Source organism: Protopterus annectens, chromosome 4.part0, assembly GCF_019279795.1.
Source record: "Protopterus annectens isolate FY-2018-M chromosome 4.part0, PAN1.0, whole genome shotgun sequence".
NCBI classification, from domain to species: Eukaryota; Metazoa; Chordata; order Ceratodontiformes; family Protopteridae; genus Protopterus; species Protopterus annectens.
The window spans coordinates 236,034,481-236,058,662 of record NC_056733.1 but is presented as its reverse complement, the minus strand read 5'-3'; the positions used below and the strand labels follow the sequence as shown (position 1 = coordinate 236,058,662).

At 43.2% G+C, this 24,182-nt stretch overlaps 1 protein-coding gene across 1 annotated transcript in view; it reads left to right on the top strand.

Annotated features, from left to right (window-relative positions):
• Positions 1 to 24,182, top strand: part of CCDC57 (coiled-coil domain containing 57) — a 3,049,962-nt gene that overhangs the window by 1,803,164 nt on the left and 1,222,616 nt on the right. The window contains exon 11 of the mRNA XM_044069731.1: positions 6,256 to 6,438. Coding sequence (XP_043925666.1) covers positions 6,256 to 6,438 — 183 coding nt within the window. The remainder of the gene's footprint in view (positions 1 to 6,255; positions 6,439 to 24,182) is intronic.

Sequence of the window (24,182 nt, the reverse complement as noted above, 5' to 3'; positions counted from 1 at the left end):
AGTGATTGATGGATCTTTGGTGTTCAGGAAGGAATGTATAGGAAGACTGTGTAGGAATGCTGTGAAAAGATGAGTATTTCATTTTGAGTTCATTTTTGTTCTTCTGTCACACATCCCTGCTAGCACTTTATGCATATTACACTCCTCCCCTCTTTTAATTTTTATCCTATTTTCTTTCTCCTCGTTCTTGTCACTGGAATCTACTTTAAAAAAGCAGATTTGTTCTTAGTGTAATTTACCTTAGTCATATAGTTTGTATGAAGGGTATTTTTGTCTGTCATTTATCTTTTTCTTCTTCTAGGATGGCTGATAAACCATCAGAGTTTAAAAATGTATATAACTTGTTCGCACAAGCTGTCAAGCTTGGACATGCATGACAAGTGCATCTGCTGTTTAGGACCATCACAACTGGATGACTCCTGCTTCATTTGTGAGACCTTAGGCTGTTGGGTCATCAGTAAAAGGAGGAATAAACTTATTTTGAAGGGGCTCCTTCAGCCTTCAACAGTGAGACAAACTCCGTTCTAAGTCAGGGAAGTCTGCTGCTGTTGCTTCCTGTTCTCCTTCTTCAGCCAAAAAGGTATCTGACAAGTCAAAAGAGAAAAGGAGAGAATGAGAAAAGTCTAAAACTTGTAAGAAAATGTCTCCGGTCCAGACTCCCTTGAAGCTAATGTAGATAGGATGATGAGGAGATTTCTTCAGAATTAGATTAAATTGGGGATCCTTCTGGCTCCAGCCCCTATCAGAGCAAGAGTAACTACTACTTCCCTTCATTGTTTAGTGGCTGCTTCCCAGTCTGACCTCTCCGATCAGAGCCCTTGGATCTAACTCTTACCCAGGGCAGATCTGTATCAGAACAGAAAGTTTTTACATCCTTGACTCTGAGTTCTTTGATGAGGTTGTCTCCACCCCTGTCAGATCCATCTGAGTCTCTGAACTGAATCAACATCAACTCCGATAGGGTAGGATTGGACCTGAAGTCTTTGGATCAATTCCTCCCTCTAGGAGCTTCAATACTTGACAGTTCAGCTCTGCTGTCAGCTTCACATCCCAGCCAAATGGCATTTAGGGTTGAGCCACCTTCATGAGTTTCAGCACTTAAAGTGAGGCTCCCTGGATCCATGTCAAGCTCAGTGTTTGAGGCTTTCGAGAGAGTGCTGTCTGAAACTAGACAGAAGGCTACTCCCTAGGAATCTGATCCAACCCTCCTCCATACAATTTCCCAGGGTCCACAGCTTGCTTCTCTTGTCCCATCAGGGCAAGCAGTTCCAGAAGCCTTGAGTCAGTCCTCCTGGCAGGAGCTATGTCAGCTCCCAAGTCCTCTGCTGTACACCACACAGAAGAGGCACACAGGAAACATAGGTGCAAAAGGAGACACTTGAATTCTCTTGAGCAATCCCCTACCACTGATATTCACTTTGATGATCCCACCCCTGAGGATGTCTTGTTCGGAGAGATACTCAAACTTCTCAGACAAAAAGAGGGCTGGTCTTCCCAAGTGCCTTTTTCAGAAGAGTCAGTTTTCGTTGAGGCTTTTCATTCTAGCTCATATACCTTTTGGGTAGTTCCCCCAGACAGAAATATGATTGACCTGATCGCTATGTGGACGTAGAAGGAGCTGGACAGACCTGAGCCTATTACCAAGGATCTTGACAAATTTCTTGTTTCTCCCAAAGACAGTCTTCATTGGAGCAAGGGGCCCATAGTAGATTCAGAAACTTGCAGGAGAAGATTCCTGTAGCCATTCACCAAATAGGGAATCAAGTACACTGGACAGATTTGGAAAGCTTGTTTACACCTCATCTACATTTTGGTGAGAGTGCTTAATTACTTGGCACATGTTATGAATTTCCAGAGAGATTTGATCATAGAAAACACCAGATTTCTCTCAGGGACCTTTTTGGCTACCCTACAGTCTTTATCCAATGCCTCTGTACACCTTATCTCTAATGCCACAGGGGGTGCATCTAGAGCAGCCGGCACACATATTTTCATAAGGAGACATCTCTGGATGTGGTTATGTGACTTTGAAGAATATTCCAAGACATCCTTTTTTAGTGCTTCATACAGTGGATCAACCCTTTGTGGTTCCAAAGTTAAAGAGACTGTCTTGAGAAGTGAGAAGGATGGTAAATCTTTATCTGCCATATGGATCAAATTCTTCACCCCCTCATCGAACCTTCTCCAGAAACCAGAATGGAGGCAAGAAAAATTGGTTCTGTAAATCTCAAGGACTTGGATACTTCTGGAGAAAGAGATCCCTGGGGCAGAGGGGGAAACTCTTATAATGGACTTCACCCAAGGTGCAGAGGTAGGATGCAAAATCAAAGCTTCAGAGACCCTTTCTTGGAAAAAACTTTCCAGTGCTCCTGAATGATTACCTAACTTTTGCACTCTGGAGGCAGTCAGGGGGCTACTTTTCCTTGCAGTCAACAACCTGGGCAGCCATCACTCAAGAAGATGGATGCAAAGGATCTTTACCAGAGGCTATTTCATTCTCTTCCCTTCCATACACTTCCTCCATACTCAGAAAGATCTCTTGATGTAACACCCTTATAAAGGGAACAGGCTGCTTCAGAAATAAGGAAGCTTTTAAGAAAGTGAGACATTCAAGAGGTGCTTCAAGACCAACCGAGGATCCAGAATTTATTCAAGATTCTTTATAATGTTAAAGAAAAATGGGAACCTTAGGACGTTTTGTACCTAAGCCACTTGAACAGGTTTATGAAGCAAACAAAATTCCAGATGGTAACAGTTCAGTCCCTTCTTTCTCTTACAAGGAAGAATGACTGAATGTGCTTGATAGATCTTCAGGATGCCCAGAAAGTATCTTCAGTACCATTTGGGAGTCAGTCATTTCTAATTCAGAGCTGTACTTCTTGGTCTCACCATAGCCCGCCAGGGTGATTACCAAATGCATGACAGTACTGTCAGCTCATATATGACTGCAAGCTTTCCAGGTATTTCCATATTTGGATGACTGGCTCATCACCACCACTACCAGAAAACTACTCATTCAAGCCAGAGACTCCTTGCATCAACTGTGTACAGACCAGGGGATTGCTGTGAATCTAACAAAATCCAAGCCACAACCAGTAGAGTCACTAGATTTTATTGAAGTACTTCAGGACACAAATCTTCATATAGCAAGGATTCCCCCAGACAAGAGTTGCATCACTTCACCAACAAGTCTAGGATGGTTTATCTCACCAGAAACAACCAGCAAAACAAATTATTTGCTTTTTGGACTGCATAGCAGCCTCTATCACATTAGTTCCTCTAGCCAGATTCTACATGTGGACACATCAGTGGTCTCTGGCAGTTCAGTGGACAATCAGGAAGCAACCCATGTCTTTTCAAGTGTCACTAACAAACATTTGCAAAACATACATACAGTAGAGACTGGAATCCTCACATGTTTTTCAAGGACGTCTTTTTGTTCTTCCTCCCACCTCAAGCCACAGTGATCATGGACACTTCCCAACTGGGGTGGGGGTGGGGCATTATCTGGGAAAGACAGTCCAAGAAACATAGAGACCAGTCTACGCATCAGTGACATCGATGAGACTACACATCAGTGAGAGGAGATCTTATCCTAGCACCGCAGGCTTTTCATAACTGTCTCCCTTGGATGTGATTTCTATCCAAACAACATGGCAGTCGTTTGGTACAGCAACAAACAGGGAGGAACCAGATCTTATCTGTTGTGTTGAGAGGCCATGAGAGTGTGGCAGTGGGTGATATCTTCTTGCTGCTTTTTAATAGCACTTCACATTCTGCGAAAATCCAGTATCCCTGTGGACAGGCTGAACAGGTCAACTGTACTGCCTCACAAGCGGTCCCTCAATCCATTAGTAATGGACTGGGTTTTCAGCCATTGGGGGGACGGTCTTGCTGTGATCTCTTCGCCTCTCCCCACAACACTAAATACAGCAAGTTCTTCTCTTTAATTCCCCAAGAGGGGGAGTTGGCCAGGGATGCTCTAACACAATTCATGGCTTCTGAGACTCCTTTGATGCCCCAGATTCCAAACTTTCTGCAGAAAGTATCTCAGATGAAGGTCACAGTCATGCTTATAGCACCTTATTGACCGCAACAAGTATGGTTTCCCTTCCTCTGGCTTCTAGTCCACCCACCCTGAGTGCTGGGCTCAGACCCAGATCTACTTTCTCACCCATCACGGTTGCCTCACCCAAACATTCAGTTCCTCAAACTGACTGTGTGGTTTCTCCAATTCCAATGATGGTTTGACAGCCCAAGTTTTCATCTTCACTTGTCCACATTTTGCCCTTTTCCGAAAAACCATTTAACAGAAAATTTTGAAAAAGCAATGAAAACTTTTTCTATTTGGGTGGATGAAAATAATATTCACCCCCTTCTCAGCTCCTCTACCAACAATATTTGGACTTTCTTGCCTATCTTTTTCAATGTGGATCCAGCTTCACCTCCATCAAAGTACAGTTAGCTGCAATTTCCTCTTTCCATGTGGGTGAAAATCATATGCCTATAGCATCCCTTACACTATCCAAGACTTTCCTTAGAGGATTTTTTCTGCTAAGTCACTGCTTAGAGATTCAGTTACTATTTTGCAGCAGGCATTGACTGGTCCCCCATTTTAAACTTCTGGTAGGGTTGACCTAAAGACTTTATCATGGAATGCCTTATTTATGGTTGCTATCACTTCCGCCAGGAGAATTTCTGAGCTATACGCCTTGTCCTCAAACATTCACAAAGACATAATGTACCTGAAAAACAACTTTTCTTTTCTCCCTAAGGTGGCTTCTGAATCATTATATCCATAAATCCTCCAGTTTCTTTCCAAATTTTTCAAACACGGGTGAATATACATTACATTTGCTAGATGTTCATTGTCAGTTACATTTTTACTTACATCAGATAAAAACTTTCAGAAAATCTAACCAATTATTTTTATCCTTTTCAACTACTAAACTGGGATAAGGAGTATCCATAGTCACCCTCTCACTCTGATTGTTGGAGTGCATATCTTACATTTATCAAAAAAGATTCATAGATTGTTACCAGGTTAATGACCCAGAGGGCCTTTCTAAGCCTAGCCAAGTTTTCCCAAAAGAATATTGATGTCCTGTATCCAAGTAGGACATTGATGGCCAGGCATTTATAAGCTACTTCTGTCCATAAGAGACGTAGGTGACAAGCCCGGTGTAAATTTTCTTTTCCTCAACCACTAGTCTAGGCTGGGCTTAAATTGAGTAATAGACTAACTCAGCTTCACAAGAAGCCTGCTGCTTAGGAGGGGCAGTCTGTGGGACACTTAGCTGTCTCTCCAGCATGTTCTGTGTAAGTCCCAGACAAAATTCAGATTCTTAGACTGTGAATTTCTGGTACTGTTTGACTTACAAATATGCAGGAGATTCATAAGTGAGAGGTTTGTGGATGCCTTGTAGGCCAGGCATAGATCACTCCTCAGCATTCTACAGGAGACTGAGAAGCAAGGGGTTTTAAGGCACTCTGCATAAGGCAAGTTTGTTAACATCTTGTATTCTTTTTGTAAGGAACCTCTGTGGTCACTATAATTGATGCATATGCCTGGTCAGGTACATACCAAAGGTTGCATTGTACTCTATAATTGGTCTGACATGGGTGGAGTACAGTGGGATAATAACCTCTTCATACCAAGATGCCATGCTCTTACTTACAAGTTGTGTGAAATAAAAGGATTTCCTCACCAATGTGGCCAGGTGGTGGTTGAAGGTAAGACTACTGTCTACATGCATACCCAGATCCCTGACCACTGGGTTGATTCTTAGGGTCGTATGATCAGCATTGTAATTAGCCAGGATGGTTGACCTCACAAAGAGTAGAATTATGCATTTCTTAGCATTGAATTTAAGACCATGAGTTTGACACAATGGGCCTTCTTGAAGAATGCTAGTTTGTGCAGGGGAGTCGATGATAACCTCTGCAAATGTAGTCAGCCATAATCCTTCAGCACTTGCTTTTATTTCAGAGAAATAGATGCCAAAAAGGAGCTGGCCAGTAATGAGCACTGGGGGACTCCGCTAGTGACTGTCCTCTTAGTGGAGGTGGATTCACCTATTTTGACCTCCTAGGTCCCATCAATGAGCCAGTTGGCTATCCAGAGGGTGATAAAAAGGGAGGAGCCTGAGTACTGGCTCCAAAGCTTAAAGGTGGCTCTGAAATCCACATGTTGAGGAATGGACAGAAACAGACAACACAGATCTTTCATTTTTGCTGTACTTTTTTTCTCTGCAGAGTATGTTCGAGATCTGGAAAATGAAGTAAAACAACTCAAAATTAAATGCAGGCAGTTATCTGAAAAGCTGGAAGATGCATACAAGGCCACAAAGCAAAGAAGTTCTGATCTGCCTGAATTTCCTGTTTCTGCTGACAATATATATCTGCAAAACCACATCAGGCTTCTGAATGAAACCATTGGTAAGGGAAACCATATTGGATGATTCTCTTTGCATTGACAACGCAACTGTTAAAGTGCCTTGCAGTCATTTTGTCTGTATTTAAGAAATCCGGGAAAGCTGAGACACATGCTGATTTAGTTTATTTTTGCACAATTCATAATTTACTTTGAGCATGCTCAGAAAAGCATTGGTGTCAGTTTTATACATCTGAAGGTTTGTTTTCAGAGAGCTGTGTAACTGTGTGGAGCTATATGTAAAGGATCCTGATAAAATCTTTGGTCATAAACAACTTGTGTGATTGATATACGAGTGGCAAGAAATTCACCTTAAGAGGAGAATGAAGAGAAACTCGAGCTCTGTGCATACTTACAAGTGGAAACCTGATCATAGTTATTTGTAGTGCATGGAGCTTAGGAGTGCAAATTTTTTTACAAGCTTTGAAAGCCATTAAACACTTAGCACTTTTGGCTCAGAGATAGTGAGCTGAAGCAAAGTGTTCCTCTGAGGAACTAATGGTTTTAAGTGCTATGACATGCTACACTATCACTCCTTTTGTTTAATTTTGTGATAGAATGAAATGTCTTAACAACTTTTAATGCTGTTTTAGCTTCTGCCACTATTCTGTGGTGCTTGGCACTGGCTGCTGTGAGCCTGTAGCTCAAGCCCTGTTCTTAATGCTTAGGGACTTTTCTAATGTAAGAAAGGTGCTTTAACAAACTTGTCTTTTTCCCGTTTGTGGGGCTTAATCACTGCACTCTATGTACTACATGTATCTAAGATAATACTGATATAGAAGAGGAGGCATTTGTATTTATGGTGAGTGAGGCACTAAAAGGATGGTGAGCGCTGCTGTGAAGGATATGCATGTAACATTGAGCAGAGGCGTGTCTTTGGAAGATTTGGATAGAGGTGCAAATGTTTGTTTGTTTACTGACAGGCATAATGGACTGATCCAAAAGGACCCATTTCAATTGTTCCTCGGCTCGAAGAACAAAAAACATTATAAAAAGTAAACAGTAGAACAGCCTACAAATGTAGGAAGACTTTTAGTACATGGCATAGACACATGCCGTGGTTAGAGGAATATGTAGTGGGCATACATACAGAATGCAAATAGCACATGAACAAAACTCTAATGACATTTTACCAATATTCTATTTCAAACATATTTCTGGAAAATCAGTAGCCGAGATCTGCTGATAAATTTAGAAAATAAACACAATCGAGATTCTTACTCTTTCCATTGCTACTTCCAAAAATTAGTTTGCCAAAGAGATATCTAAACCACTCACCCTTATTATGTACAGTTTGCAACATTCTTCCAGTACTGTTCTTAGACAATTTATACACTCCCTAATAGTTGCATTATTAAAGGCACGCCCACTACTGACCCTAGGATTATATACCCATCTCCCCTCTCTACCGTTTCCAAAAATCTTTGAAAAAAATTAGTCAATAAACACCTCGTGGAGACACATCAATAAATATGGAATAATGTTTGACCCTCAGCATAGATTCCAAGAAGATCATAAAAGTCTCATTGCACTATATATTCCAACTAAACGCCATTTATGCAAGCACGGAAGAAGGTGTTATATGTGCTGTGCTGGGATATTTATTGATCTTAGAAGGACTTTCAGTAGAGTCAACCATCCCCTTCTTTTACATAAGCTCCAAAACATTAGGTTTCAGCTGTGAGGTTACTTCCTGACTGTGTGCTTAGCTGTGTAACAAGAGCTTTAACATCCGATACTGTATGGCTACAATGATGTCTAAGTGGGTATATTTGGGAAGACTGAGAATGTAACAGACTAGAAAGAGTGTATCTGAGGACTGTATAAGTGTAATGTCATTTAGGTAATATATTTGGTAGAAATGGGTAGAGGGTGTAGCTGTGGAAGATGTGCATTTAATGGCATTTAATTTGATGCATCAGAAAAGGAAATGACTGTAACTGGGTAGACATTGTTGTCCTTCTATATTACTGTTGCTGTATTCTTCACCATAGGGATCTGCTGCCAAGGATAGCCCAACATCCGGCCAGTATACCAATATCTTTAGATCTTGTATGCACTGTATATCACATGTATGCTCCCTGTTCAGAACATAGGGCATAAAGGTGACATACGAACCCAGTTACCCAGAACATCTTTGCTGACAGTCCAAACACCATCATTGCTCATCGATCTGAACACCCCTTTGCTGTGCTGAATACCTAGCTGTCAGATAAGTGCCCCATTGGGGACTTTTTTCTTTGGTCTTGTTCTTTTTTTGGTTACCTAGAGTTCATATTATCCGAGAAGGAAAAATGTCAGTATGGGAGGCAGATTCCCATAAGGATCATCATGGACAGTGTCTTTTTTGTCTGCGTGTTTCCCACGACAATGCATCCTGTAGCATTTGTAAAACATTTGTGCCTAAGACTCTTTACTTTGAAGTCTGAGAAGCAAGGGGTTTTAAGGCACTCTGCATAAGGCAAGTTTGTTAACATCTTGTATTCTTTTTGTAAGGAACCTCTGTGGTCACTATAATTGATGCATATGCCTGGTCAGGTACATACCAAAGGTTGCATTGTATTCTATAATTGGTCTGACATGGGTGGAGTACAGTGGGATAATAACCTCTTCATACCAAGATGCCATGCTCTTACTTACAAGTTGTGTGAAATAAAAGGATTTCCTCACCAATGTGGCCATGTGGTGGTTGAAGGTAAGACTACTGTCTACATGCATAACCAGATCCCTGACCACTGGGTTGATTCTTAGGGTCGTATGATCAGCATTGTAATTAGCCAGGATGGTTGACCTCACAAAGAGTAGAATTATGCATTTCTTAGCATTGAATTTAAGACCATGAGTTTGACACAATGGGCCTTCTTGAAGAATGCTAGTTTGTGCAGGGGAGTCGATGATAACCTCTGCAAATGTAGTCAGCCATAATCCTTCAGCACTTGCTTTTATTTCAGAGAAATAGATGCCAAAAAGGAGCTGGCCAGTAATGAGCAATGGGGGACTCCGCTAGTGACTGTCCTCTTAGTGGAGGTGGATTCACCTATTTTGACCTCCTAGGTCCCATCAATGAGCCAGTTGGCTATCCAGAGGGTGATAAAAAGGTTTATACATAAATTTTGTGAGCTTGTCTATTATGCTTGAGTAGGGTGTTGTATCAAAATCCTTGGCCAGGTCAAGGTAAGCTATGTGCACAATCTTGCCTTCATCCAGTGCTTTGGTGACCCTCTCAGAAAAGTCCACCAGATTTAATAGGCATGACCTTCCTTTACAAATCCGAACTGTGATGGGTATAACATTTGCAGGTTATCTATGTCCTCATTTATCATGTCCATGATGATTCTTTCCATGGCCTTACATATGAGGCTGGTCAGACTTTTACTTATCTCGCTTTCTACAATTCCAAAAGCTCATTCCACTAGAAGATCTGTGACTTCATCTACAGCCTTCTTTTGTAGTGTACAAATTGACAACATGTGCTGCAACTACCTGTTCCAATGTTCATACTTTCATCTCACACTACAAATTAGATATACATTCCAGGCCTAGAGCTTCTTTTGGTTCAGCTGTACTCTGGAAAATCATTCCATAAACCATCCAAGTAATAAAGTAGCTGGGGACTGTCTCCCATATGTTGAAGAAACGATGGAAAAAAAGAAAATCAGATACTCACCTTAGTGATAGATCTGTGTTGTCTGTTTCCCTCCTCCCTCAACTACCCACCCACCATCCCTCATCCTTTTTTTTTGTATATAGTTTCACATTGTCATACTGGAATGACTCTAGCTGACCTAGCCTTGGCATCTGGAGGTTCTCTATCTCTGTACAGACTGGCAGTGTTTAAATCAGATGGTATTTTAGCTATTATCTTCTTTTTAACTAAATTTCTGTTTGGTGGGCAAACTCGATCTGAGGTAGCTTGCTTCTTACACAGAGATTATGGGTAAAGGGAGGAGCCTGAGTACTGGCTCCAAAGCTTAAAGGTGGCTCTGAAATCCACATGTTGAGGAATGGACAGAAACAGACAACACAGATCTTTCATTTTTGCTGTACTTTTTTTCTCTGCAGAGTATGTTCGAGATCTGGAAAATGAAGTAAAACAACTCAAAATTAAATGCAGGCAGTTATCTGAAAAGCTGGAAGATGCATACAAGGCCACAAAGCAAAGAAGTTCTGATCTGCCTGAATTTCCTGTTTGAAAAAAATTAGTCAATAAACACCTCGTGGAGACACATCAATAAATATGGAATAATGTTTGACCCTCAGCATAGATTCCAAGAAGATCATAAAAGTCTCATTGCACTATATATTCCAACTAAACGCCATTTATGCAAGCACGGAAGAAGGTGTTATATGTGCTGTGCTGGGATATTTATTGATCTTAGAAGGACTTTCAGTAGAGTCAACCATCCCCTTCTTTTACATAAGCTCCAAAACATTAGGTTTCAGCTGTGAGGTTACTTCCTGACTGTGTGCTTAGCTGTGTAACAAGAGCTTTAACATCCGATACTGTATGGCTACAATGATGTCTAAGTGGGTATATTTGGGAAGACTGAGAATGTAACAGACTAGAAAGAGTGTATCTGAGGACTGTATAAGTGTAATGTCATTTAGGTAATATATTTGGTAGAAATGGGTAGAGGGTGTAGCTGTGGAAGATGTGCATTTAATGGCATTTAATTTGATGCATCAGAAAAGGAAATGACTGTAACTGGGTAGACATTGTTGTCCTTCTATATTACTGTTGCTGTATTCTTCACCATAGGGATCTGCTGCCAAGGATAGCCCAACATCCGGCCAGTATACCAATATCTTTAGATCTTGTATGCACTGTATATCACATGTATGCTCCCTGTTCAGAACATAGGGCATAAAGGTGACATACGAACCCAGTTACCCAGAACATCTTTGCTCATCGATCTGAACACCCCTTTGCTGTGCTGAATACCTAGCTGTCAGATAAGTGCCCCATTGGGGACTTTTTTCTTTGGTCTTGTTCTTTTTTTGGTTACCTAGAGTTCATATTATCCGAGAAGGAAAAATGTCAGTATGGGAGGCAGATTCCCATAAGGATCATCATGGACAGTGTCTTTTTTGTCTGCGTGTTTCCCACGACAATGCATCCTGTAGCATTTGTAAAACATTTGTGCCTAAGACTCTTTACTTTGAAGTCTGTTGTCTTCCCTGGCCATCTAGCTTGAGAACCAGAGATTTTAGCTGTTGGCTCAAGATAGCATGGTGTAATCTTCTAACCCTGAGATACCATTAAGCAAGAAGAAGGCCATGTAATGTCGTCCTGATTCATTGGCTGTCCAGCCTCTACTGGATGTTTCTCTAGAAGCGAGTGATAGCTCTGTAGACCATCCGGTGTCTTGGTTGGATTCCTGTGCCAAGACCCAGTTGGAGGCTGTGTCAGATCCTTTTTTTCACACATCTTCTGAGGCTTTGCGGGCATCTTTTCCAGACATCGAGGGGCAACTTCAGTTGATCATATCGGAGGGCCCTTGGGGGATTCCGCAGAGTCTGGTCAGGGAAGAGGTTCCAAGTACTCTTATTGAAGCTCACAAAGGATATAAATCCCTGGTGTTTGTTAGGGCTGACGTCCCATCCAAGAAAAAGCAAAAGACTGAGCATACCTCTGTACACCCTAAGGATCCTCAAATGGAATGGCAGGAGTTTACTCAGGGTTTGCAAAATGCCTTAATGACCCTGAAACCTCCCCAAAGGGGTTTCTGTGCCTGCTTCCCCTTGGACTTTTACTCCTTCCTAATAGGCTAGGGAACCCAATTCCACACATGAGAATTCAGTCTGATGAGGGGTTCTTGACTTATTCTTCCTACATACCTTCAACTTTGGCTTATGGTTCTTATGAAGAAAAGTATTTGATTCCAGAGTCTCCTTTTGGGGAATTGTCTTTTGGAGACACTTTAGCTAGAATGATGGAATAGCTTATATGGGATTTTTCTTAAGTATTTGATATCCAGAAAAGGTATTATAAGCTGCTTCAGGTGGACACTTCTAAACCTTCTGCAGTACCTCCTGTGTTGGCTGCTTTGTTAGACACCTTTATAGCTGCTTATACTTTTCTTGATTCTCACCCTCCTGCTCCAAAGAATCCTGATATGTTCTATAAGGTTCCTGAGGCTTGTCAATTTTTAAGTGTCCTCCTTTTGACCCTGCTGTGGTGTTAGTCTCCTCTAACAATCCTTCCAAACTCTTGCCATTTTCCAAGCCTCTGCCTCGAGATAAGGATAGTAGGGCAATGGAGAGAATTGGTAAAAAGGTTTATACTGCTTCTACTTTGGCCTTTTGGACCATCAGTTACCAGACCCACATGACCAGATATCCTCTGGTCTTGATTGCCCAAACTTGTCAAGCTCTTTCCAACCTCCTTATTTCCAAGGCAAAATCTTCTGCTCTTTCTCTTTTGGGTTCTACCTCTCAGGTGGGTCATCACACTATCAGATGTAGCTATGATGCTGCTGCTGATACCTCTTCCAGAGCTGCTGCTTTTGGGTCTGATATGAGGTGTCCTGAAGACATTAAGGCCAAGTTGCTGTATGCTTTTTTGGATAATAAAATCTCTTTGGGGCTGCTGATGATGATAATGTTAAGTCTCTAAAAGAAAAGGGCAAGCCTTTGGAAGACCTTAAACATATTGTGTCTCTCCTATCCCTGAGTTCCAGTGGAATTATCCTACTAGGCCTGCTTTTGCTCACAAGCAGCCTCATCAAGCCACTAACGGCAGGAAAGGTGGTAGGCAACCTCCTCCTGCTAAATATTCTCAGGGTACTGTGGCCCAGAAGCCTCCTTTATCTGATAAGCCTGCTTCTGTTTGACATCTTACCCACCCTCCCCTCGGCCAGTTCCCTTGTCTCTTCGGGTCTCCCTCTGTCTTCCAAACTGGCATCTCATCACCTCAGATTCTTGGGTTCTGTCTGTCATCCATCACATGTACTTCATGGTGTGGAAATCTCTTCCTCCTTTTTCAGGGATTCTCCAACCTCCTCTGGAACAACTTCCTCATTTCTCAGAGGTCCTTGGGTCCCTGGTGGACCAGGGAACTGTTCAACGTGTCCCTCCTTCCCAAGTAGGAAAGTGATTTTACTTCAGGATGTTCCTGGTTCCTCGGAAGGAGGGCACTTGAAGACCTATTCTGGATCTCTCCTTTCTCAACACCTTTCTCAAATTCCTTCTTTTCAGATGTTCCCTCTTCAAACCCTGTTTCCTCATTTAATACCCCAAGCTTTTCTGATGTCCTTGGATCTGAAGAATGATTACCTTCATATTCCTATTCACCCTGTTTTCAGGAAGTTTTTTTTTTTTTTTTTTTTTTTTACATTTCTCTGTTTCTTCCTCTCGGTTTCAGTTCTTTGCTTAGCTCTTTTGCCTCTGTACTACCCCAAGGTTATTCACAAAAATGCCTAGTTCCTGTGATAGCCTTTTGCAGATGGCCTGTTGCTTAAGGCACCTTCTATCAGTTGCCTGTTACAGGATCTGGAGTTCACTGTGTCTCTGCTTCAAAGTCTGGGGTTCACTGTCAACTTCCAAAAGTCTGTCCTGATTCCCTCTCAAAATCATGCGCATCTGGGTTGCACAATTCAGACAGTACCAGTGTTGGCCACTCTTCTGCCTCCAAAAGTTCTGCCCTTGACAGCTTTCTTTCAGTCTCTTCTTCCTGTGCCTGCTATTCTAGCCAGAAAGCTTCTTTTAGCCATGGGATTCATGACCGCCTCTGTTCTAGTGCTCCCTCTTGCCAGACTGCACATGTGGAAGCTTCAGTGGTACTTCAGAGTCATTTTGACTTCAGCATTGCCACCCTTTGGATTTCAAACTGCCTCGCCCTCCTTGTCTGAAGTCGGAATTTGAGTGGTGGATTCAGCAAATTTCCCTCAACCCAGGCCTGCCTTTTCAGCCTCCAGTTCCTTCTCAAGAGCTTTTAATTGACACGTCAGACTTGAGGTGGGGGGAGCTTCTTGTGGTCACCTGAAAGTTCAAGGGCTTTGCCCCCCCCCCTTCATAAGTCAGACCATATCAACATCAAAGAGATGAGAGCCCTGATTCTGGCCCTTTATGTCTTTCACCCCATGCTCTCTGCAGGCCCTCTGAAGGTTTACATGGACAGGATCACAGTGTTGTGGTATGTCAACAAGCAGAGGGGTACAAAGTCTTATCTTCTCAGCAGGCCTGGGATCTGGCTCTTAGTTACTAGTTAAATCTTCAGGCAGTGTATATTCCTTCAGACCACAGTCTAGTGGCAGATGCTTTGAGCAGATCCAAAACACAGGCTCACAAATGGATGCTGCACAGAGACATGTTTCTGGACATAGTCCATCACTGGGTATTCCTGAGGTAGATCTTTTTGCCTTCCCTCTGAACAGGCAGCTCCCTCTTTTCATTTCCAGAGTGCCAAGCCATCTGGTGTAGAAGACAGATATGCCCTTTCTTTTCCTTGGATGGGGATGTTTCTTTGTGCCTTTCCTACCACTACTTCCAAAAGTCCTGCAGAAGATCCAGCTGGACTCCCCAAAAGTTTTGCTAGTCACTCCCTTTTGGCAAAAACAACACTGGTTCCCCCTCTTAATGCATCTGGCCAGGGGCAATCACCACAATTTACCCCACTCTTTGGACCTCCTCAAACAGGACAAGGGGTCACTTACCCATCATCACTTGTCCACTCTTCAACTGACACTATGGGAAATAGGGTTTTGATCCCTTTCAGGCACCTTGTTTCTGAGGATGTGCTCAGGGTTTTACAAGAAGAAAGAAAACCTGCAACCAGAAAGTTATATACGTCCAACTGGAAATCTGGTGCCATGCTAATAACCAGGATCCTTTTTCAGTGGGTGTCCTTCTGGTTCTCAGCTGTTTATGTGAGTTACTCCAGTTTGGCTTGCCTTATTCTTCTCTAAAGGCCCATTTGTCAGCTATTTCTGCCTGTATGCCCTTGAATCCTCCGTTGGCTTCTCACTTTGAGGTCAAACAGTTTCTTAAAAATGTCTTGCATCTTACGTACACAAGGAAGTCTATTCCTCCTCCTTGGGACCGTAATTTTGTTTAGAAAAATTGATCCAGGCTCATTTTGAGCCTGCAAATTCAGCTTCTCTGCAACATTGTACCTGGAAGACTGTCTTATTGCTTGCCCTTACTTTTGCTCAGAGGGTTTCTGAGCTTCATGCCCTTATGGCTTTCCCGCCTTTTTTGTTTTTTTGCAGGGACAGGGTGCCCCTTCATACTAATCTTTCTTTTATGCCCAAGGTAATTAACATGTTGTCTTTGAATCAGGCAGTACAACTCCCTTCCTTTTTTCCTTATCCTCAGTCTGTTAGTGAGAGGGTCATACATACCTTGAATTTGTACAGACATCTTGGGTATTATTTGGATAAAACTAAGGCCATTCGTAAGTCTAACCAGATTTTTGTTTCTTTTCATCCCAGGATATTGGGTTTGGCAGTTGCTAAGCAACCATCTCTTCCTGGATATCTAAGGGCATTTCTTTTTGCTGTTATTTTCCTGGCAAATATTTGTCTACTTCCATTACAGCTCATCCATTAGAGCTGTTGCCTCTTCTGGTGCTTTCTTCAAGGGTTTCAAAACCAATTCTATCCTTGAAGCAGCTACATGATCTTTAGTGTATACCTTTACTAAGCATTATAAATTGAATATTGTTTCTAGGGCCAGAGTAGGTTTTGCTAGAGCCATTCTGCATGGGTTTGTTGATGGTTCTTCTCAGCCTTCCACCTCATAATCTTCTTCTTGAGCTTTTGTACTCTGCCTAAGGTGAAGAATACTCCAACAGTGACATAGAAGGACATTGTGCAGTTGTGTAAAATCTTACCATAACAGTAGATGTCTTTCTCTTCACTGTTGCAGTATTTGCTGCCTCCCTCCTCCCCCTTTTTTTCTTTTGATTTCTCTCCTGGCCAAGGTTCTCCCTTTTCCATCTGCATTTTCTCCTTCTGGATGTGCATAGCCTCTTTTGTCCTTTGGAGACTGTTCTTTACTGGGGCAATTCATTTCTGGGTGACTACATCTGTACATCACCTTTATGTCCTACATTCTAAATGGGGAGCATACATGTGATGTGCGGTGCATAGAAAATCTAAAAGCTTTAGTATACTGGCCAGATGTTAGGCTATCCTTGGCAGGAGATCCCTATGGTGAAGAATACTCCATCTGTGAAGAGAAGGGCATCTACTGTTGTGGTAAGATTTTACACAACTGTGCTGCATACCTAAGCAGCGTGCAGATGTTGTGGGGTTTAGATGTGTATACCTGGAAAAGCTAAGCTAAGAACGAAACAGGAAAGAAGCGTGTCACTCTGGGGTGGTTCCTAGTTTCAGTTGCCAAGCCTATTGGCTGCTGAACCCCTTGCTGATATTTTCTACTGCCAGTAATTGTATCAAGATTATTTTTGAAGAAAGTTAACAATTTACATATTCTGATTGCAAGATGAAGATTATCTTATAATATCAGGAGACACTGTGAAATGTATCTCTCTTGCTTTTCTGTTATAATTCTTAATACGTTCCCCAAACTCATGTTTGATATGCCAGTGGCATCTTCCATATGCAGAGCCAGATGATACATTGCTTTATGGATCAGATAACCATAAATAAATCAGGTCACCTGTGAGCAATCTATAAGAAAGAGAATATAGATGCTCTTTAAATATCCATGAAGAAATTCATTTATTAGGTTATTAGATAAGGCCAGTTAAACTTATTGCATAGAAAAGAAAACAGTTAATTATTGTAATAAAGTTGACTTCGAACGAGCTTCACTATAGGATGTAGTTAAGAACTGATATATTCACTGCACCTGTTATTCCTTTCCCTATTTTGGTCAACATGACCAAGTCATCTGGAGTCAAATTTTGTGGCTAGTCCTGACACGGCATACAGTTTGTAATTCATGCTTCCCTTTCTAGATGTTCAAAGAATTTGGTCTGTATAACTCTTCCCTTGATAGGCACCATCTAAGCTGTGCTGCTGCTATCACTCCATTCTTAGGTGAGTTTGAGGTGTAAACACTCAGCATGTTTTTTGGAGGGAGGTAGGAGGAACCTCACAGGGACACAGGGAACATATACTCCATTTAAGCACTGACCAAAGGACAGGATCAAACCTTGTACATTCACCTCTTATGCAAAAGGTACAAGAACAGGATCGAACCTTGTACCTTCACCTGCTATGCACAAGGTACAAGGTTCTAGCCTAACCTCTGACCAATGCCTGAGTGGAGTTTGCGTGTTCCCCTTGTGTCTTTGTGGGGTTGCTTCCACCACCACCCCAAAAAAATTCCTTTCCCTAAATCACCCTTTTATTTTCAGTTCTGTAACCTAGTCACTTTGTTTTGCTTTAGTTTCTTATAAAAGCTTCCCATCAGCCACTGTGACTGTAAAAGGGTTTCCCTACTGACGAAGAGGTCAGGTGGAACCCTAAAAGATCAGCTTTGCAATAAGGTTAGGTACCTCAACCAAAGGAGGTCACTTCCATAAAGATTATATATCACAACCAAAGGGGTCAATTCAGTATATCCTGGGAGCTAATGCTTAGGCTACAGTATATAAATTATTGTAAGCTTACCTTTCCCTTTGTACACTGGTATCCTCAATGGCATTTTGTAAGCCTATATTTTCCCTGTAGTCACATGTACTTATTACAACTTGTAAGCCTGTCCTTTCCCTGTGGACACAGGTACCCTCTATAACTTGTTGCAAGTCTTCTCTTACCTGTAGACACAGATATCTTCAATAACTTGTAAGCCTACCCATTCACAGTGGGTACAGGTATGTTCTATGACTTGTAAGCCTACCCATTTCCAGTGGATTCATGTATGCTCTATAACTTGTAAGATTACTCTTTCTCTGTGAACACCAGTACCTTCTATAACTTGTAAGCTTACATTTCCATATGGACACAGGTATCTTCTTTAACTTTTTGTAAGCGTACCCTCCATAACATGTTCTAAGCTTTCTTTTTTCCATGTGAACAAAAGTATACTTTAAAACTGGTTGTAAGCTTACTCTTGTGATGGGTACTGGTAACCCCACTTCATTTTATCTTGGTATTATAAAGGTCCCAGGAATGTTATTAAGTTTACTAGAAATATAGTACTTAGAAAAAAAGGTTTGGGGGAAGAAGAGTTTATTGAACTTCACAATTGCAATCTGTCTTCTTGTACTAGGGTGGGCATGGATAGTGCTTCCTATTCTAAGCTAGGTTTCCTAATGTATTTTGTTGTACTTTGTTTCATTGACCAAATTAGTCCCATAGGGTTATGCCGCTTTTCAGAGGCGATATGAAGTGCAAGTCTTACTAACTAGTGAAAGTTTGGCTAGGGCACTAGAAAAATTCCCTTTCTCTTTGTTGACTGGACGAAAGAGTATGGAGTTGTCACCCACGCTGACTGAGAATGCAGTGATGGAACTTGGATGTAGTAATGTTAATGCTTTTGGTGAAGTACAGATTATTGATTTTATTAATGAACCTGATGCTGAGTCTGCTGTATTGGGGGTGATGGGGTTGAGCAGTGTGTTAACAATAACCCAAATATCTGAAGTGCCCATAGAAGACGCTGTTTTTGCCTCCAATATATGTAATTCATCAACCTTAGAAGATATTTTACCTGGGGACATAGATTGCAATAATGGCATGAACTTGACGTTAAAGGGAGTATTGAGAAGCACCAGAGTTTAAAACTGAATTCTTATCCCATTACCATGATTGGTAATGCCCTGCTTTTGCTTGTTTGAGTAAAAAAAAAGCCAGTTGTAAGGAGAGAAAACAAAATTGGATACTGCTGTTTAATAAGTATGCTGTGGAATACCTTGGTTGAGCATTGGCTTTTGTTTCAAGACAGTTGTTTACCAAGTCATTTAGGGAAATACTTTTGTGATAATACATTTGAGACATTTAATATGATGAATGCATTTTTTCATATTACTTCAAAGGGAAATGTCACTCCATAGTAAAGTTGTTTTTGTAGCTCCCGACTCAGAAGAAGCGGTTGGTTGAATTTTGCACTGACTTGTTAACAGGCAGCGATTTAAAAGACTACTTTAGTAAGCAACACCATTTTTTTTTATTCTGTAAGATAATGGATTACAGCAACTCTGAGCTGATGCTTAAGAAATTCTAGTTATTTTAAAGCTGGATAGCTCTAAACTTATATATTTATTATGTGTCATTAATATTAAGAGAATGAAAGCTACATTATATTTGGAAGCTTTCTCAAAATTGCAACAAAAAATGTGGAGGATGAGATTATATATTGCAGAAGGCTGTAGAGCGGTTTGTTTTAAATGCTTTCTGACTGTATATTTATACTTTGGTTTTCCTTCAGCAAATGTTGATACAGTTTAAAACATCAAGTGACTTGATTTAAATAGCGTGCCTAGTGAACTAAAACACACCCACTTCCAATCAAAGTCACTATAACTTAAAGTCAGTATAACAAATATCAAGAAAACTTTGATGTTATGTAGTCCTATCTCGCCTACATTCTTACCCGTGGGTTCGGAGCCGAATATCGGCTCCGACTCGGCCAAACTTTTCTAGCTCAAAGTCTTCTATTAGTTGGGCTAAGCAGGTATCCCATGGTGCACTGCTCCATATCCCCAGATCTCATTTGCTGCTCGTGTAGCTCGGACGTGGTCTCGCTCTTGGCTGTGGCTAAGTACCTTTTTCTTATCTTGAGAAAAAAATTTGTTCATAAACAAAAAGCTATTTTCATAGCTATTGTCTTTAGTGTTGTTTAGGTTTTTGGTAGTGTGCTTGTTTTGTGGTATCCCGCTAACTGTTCCCTCGGGCTAGGCCCGTTTCAGTTAGAGGACCTAGTCCTTTCATCCTGTCTGTTTGCTAAACCGTTTTAAGTTAGAGGTTGGGTTTCTGTCCCTTACCTTGTGGTCATTAACCGTTTTAGTTAGAGTTTTTTTGACATAGTTTGTCTCAGTGTGTGTCTCTAGTGTGTTTGTACTGTTTCAATTTATAACTGGTTCCTGCATTTTTGTGGTGTTGAGCGTCTGCGAGTTTTCTTGTCAGACCGTTTCTTAGGTTGTGCTGTTGGTGTTTGTTGTGAAAAATGTCCAAAGATTCCAAGGAGCACAAACCTTCGGGTTTCAAAAAGTGCTCTAAATGCAGGTACAAAATGTCCATCACCGATGGGCATTCTATTTGTGTCTATTGCCTGGGAGCCATTCATCTGCAGGAGTCCTGCAGTTTTTGCCATGCGTTCAGTCCCAGAGTGCTCCAAGAGAGAAATAATAAGCTGATCTTAAAGGGACTATTGAAACCCTCTTTTGAGGAGGCCTGGGATTCTTCTCCCAGTGCTAAGTCTTAAGTCATCCAAGTCTAAAAAGAGATTTCCGGCTCCGTCAGCTTCATCGGAGCCTCCAGAGGAAGTCACAAAAATTGCATTGACCTCCTCGGCTCCACTGTCCTCGGGGCCACAGGAGGTGTAGGTGTCGATGGAACCGGCGTCGGCTCCAATTATATTGGAACCTCTTCGGAGCCGATCGCCCAGTCTCAGACCAGTCTCTCCTGAGAGGAGATCTCGATCTTCCTCCCTGTCCTCCAAATCCTCCAGGACCCTTTCGGATGTGCATGTTGATAGGGTGGTCCAGAATCTCCTCCAGTCACCGGTTTTGGCAAAATTGTTTTCGGCTCCGGCCCAGTCGGCTCCAGAGCCCGTCCCGACCCCTTCTTCTATCATTCCACCTCCGAGCACATCTCTGTCTTCGGAGCCGGAGTGTTCCGCGCCGTGTGGTGTTCCTAGGCCGGTTCCAATGGCCCCTTCGGCTCCATCAGTACCGGCATCGGCTCCAACCCAGTCGGCTCCGTCCTCGGGGTTCGGGACTCGGGATTCTTCAGTCGGGCCTGAAGGGGACATCTCGGGACATATTTTGGTTCCGAGTCTCCCTCTCGGTGCCTCAGCTTGGGGAATTCCTACTCCCGTCATGGTCTCGGAGGCTGGCCGGTCCTCGGACTTGGGGGGGCCGGCCTTCAAGGCCATGCAGACTGCACTGGCCAGATCGTCAGCTACATCAGGCGGATCGGTCACTCTGTCCCCCACCACTCTGGTGAGAGCCTCTGATCACCACCTATCCATGGACAGCAGAGCACCAAGGCCTAGGGATACCCCCATGAGTGGTCCCCAACTTTCTGAGGGCCCTTCAGAGTTCATGCCTGAGGAGCCCCCTAGAAAGAAAACGTGCAAGAGGAAGCATATAGACTCCCAGGATGAGTCCCTCACCTCTGATACTGACCTCGAGGAATCGGAGGGGTCCCCCAAGTCATCCTCTGATGATGTTTCCTTCTCCGACATCCTGGAGATACTGAAGCAAAGAGGTGACTGGCCGTCCAAAGCCCCTTCTGAGGAGGAGTCTGTCTTTTAAGGCCTTTGATGCTCAGCCCTCCGCCTCCTGGATGTACCCACCCTTCGACGAGCTCCTTGATTTGATCTGTCGAAGGGTGTGGGAAAACCCTGATTCTGTGGAGCCCCGTACCCAGGCATCCCAACAAGTTTCTTTCTGCTCCCCAGGGTAAGGAGTTTTTGTCCAAAGGAGTCCCTGTAGATGCCATGGTGGTGGCGGCGGCCACTCAGAAGGAAGTAGCAGAGATCTCTTCCTCCGTCCATCCTCCTCACAAAGAGTCTAGGACCATGAGCTGGTATGAGAAGCATACCCTCTCATCAGCAACCTTTGCCTTATGGTCCCTGAACTATCTGTCTCATTTCACTCGGCTCCAGAGAGATCTCCTCAAGGAGTTAGGAGATACTCTTGCGGGTAACGTCCCTGAGGCAGTGGCCCAGATGGTTAACACCCAGGTGTCTGCCCTCAGTTCCATTGTCAACTCCTCCATGTGGCTCATTTCGTATGCAGCCAAGGGAGCGAGTAGGGCAGCAAGCTCAGGAGTCGCCCTTAGAAGGCAAGCCTGGCTGCGCCTGTGTTACTTCGAGGAGGCCTTCAAGTCTTCCTTCACTGACGCCCCCTTTGATGGTTCTTCTTTGTTCGGAACCAAAGTGAAAGACACCCTCACCAGGTGCGAGCAAGAGGGAAAGACCCTGTCTGCCGTAGGGGTCCGTTTTTCCCTTCCTTCTAGGCCTTACCCCAAGGCCCAGTGGGGTGGGAAGATGTGGTTCAAGAAATCACAGAGGTTTTTTCCTGCTGCACAAGGTGAGTCCCCCTCCAGAGGCAGAGGAGGGAGGTTTTTCAGGGAGACGCCGCCCTAGAGGCAGAGGGGGCCCATGCAATTCGGGAGACCGTGATTTCTTTCGTGGCTCTCCCTACTCTCGTTCCTGAGGGAGTGCCCGACTGTGCTTATCCGGAGCCAGTCGGGGGTCGAATTTCGTTATATCTGGAAGCCTGGAAAAGCATCACCCAGGACCGATGGGTATTACAAATAATTTCCGGAGGTTATCTCATTCCGTTTACATCAGACCCCCCTTCAATCAGAAAAATCCCAGACGTTCCACCCAGTCAAAGGGATCAAGCAGCCTCAGAGGTTTCAAAGCTGCTAGGAAAAGGAGCCATCCAGCGTGTCCCCTCAGACCAAATTGGATTAGGGACTTACTCAAGATTCTTTTTGGTGCCGAAAAGAACAGGGGACCTGAGACCCATATTAGATCTCAGCCAACTGAACAACTATGTACACAAGTCCAAGTTCCATATGGTCACACTACAATCGAGTCTCCCATTGTTGGGAGAGGAGGTATGGATGTGCTCCATCAACCTCAAGGATGCTTACTACCATGTAAAAATGGACAGGGCATCCAGGAGTCACCTACGCTTCTGGCTGGGAGCCAGTCATTTCCAGTTTTGAGCCCTGCCCTTTGGTCTCACCACAGCCCCCAGGGTGTTCAACAAGTGTATGGCGGTGGTGACGGCTCACTTGAGAAGTCAGGGATTCCAAGTGTTTCTGTATTTGGATGACTGGCTCCTTACCGCCCCCACCGGGCATCAACTAGTCCAAACCAGGGATGCTACCATCACTCTATGTCAAAAGTTGGGCATAACACTAAATTGGGAAAAATCTGCTTTGTTGCCCTTGCAGCGTGTCACCTTTATAGGCGCAAAATTAGACACCATTCGAATGCGAGCATTTTTACCGCAGGAGAGGATCAGAGTCTTACAACAACAAATACACATCCTAATGCCCCTGAAGAAAGCGAAGGCAAGATGGGTTCTCCAACTTCTGGGGACCATGGCAGCAACAATTATGTTTGTCCCTCTAGCGTGATTGCACATGAGACTTCTTCAATGGCTCCTCTTTGTTCAATGGTCTCTCCAAAAATTTCCACTTTCTCACCCCATTTTGCACATGGACAGATGCAAACAGGACCTCAGTTGGAGGCTTTGCACCAACAATTTGGACTGAGGAAGGCCCTTCGTTCTACCCATCCCGGTTGCCACAGTGACCACGGATGCCTCCCAGATGGGGTGGGGGGCATTATCTTGGCAGGGCAGTCCAAGGCACGTGGCAAGATCACGAGATACATCTGCATATCAACATCCTAGAGATGAGAGCAGTGCTACTTGCGTTGCAGGCACCTCAAAGCTTTCTACCTCTAGGGACGATTGCAATACACTCGGACAACATGTCAGTAGTGTGGAATCTAAACAAGCAAGGGGGAACCAGGTCTTACACCCTGTTCAGAGAGGCCATGCGAGTGTGGCAGTGGGCAGTAACTTCCCAATGGCTTCTGGTGGCAACGCACATTCCGGGGAAGTCCAACGTGATTGCGGACAGGCTAA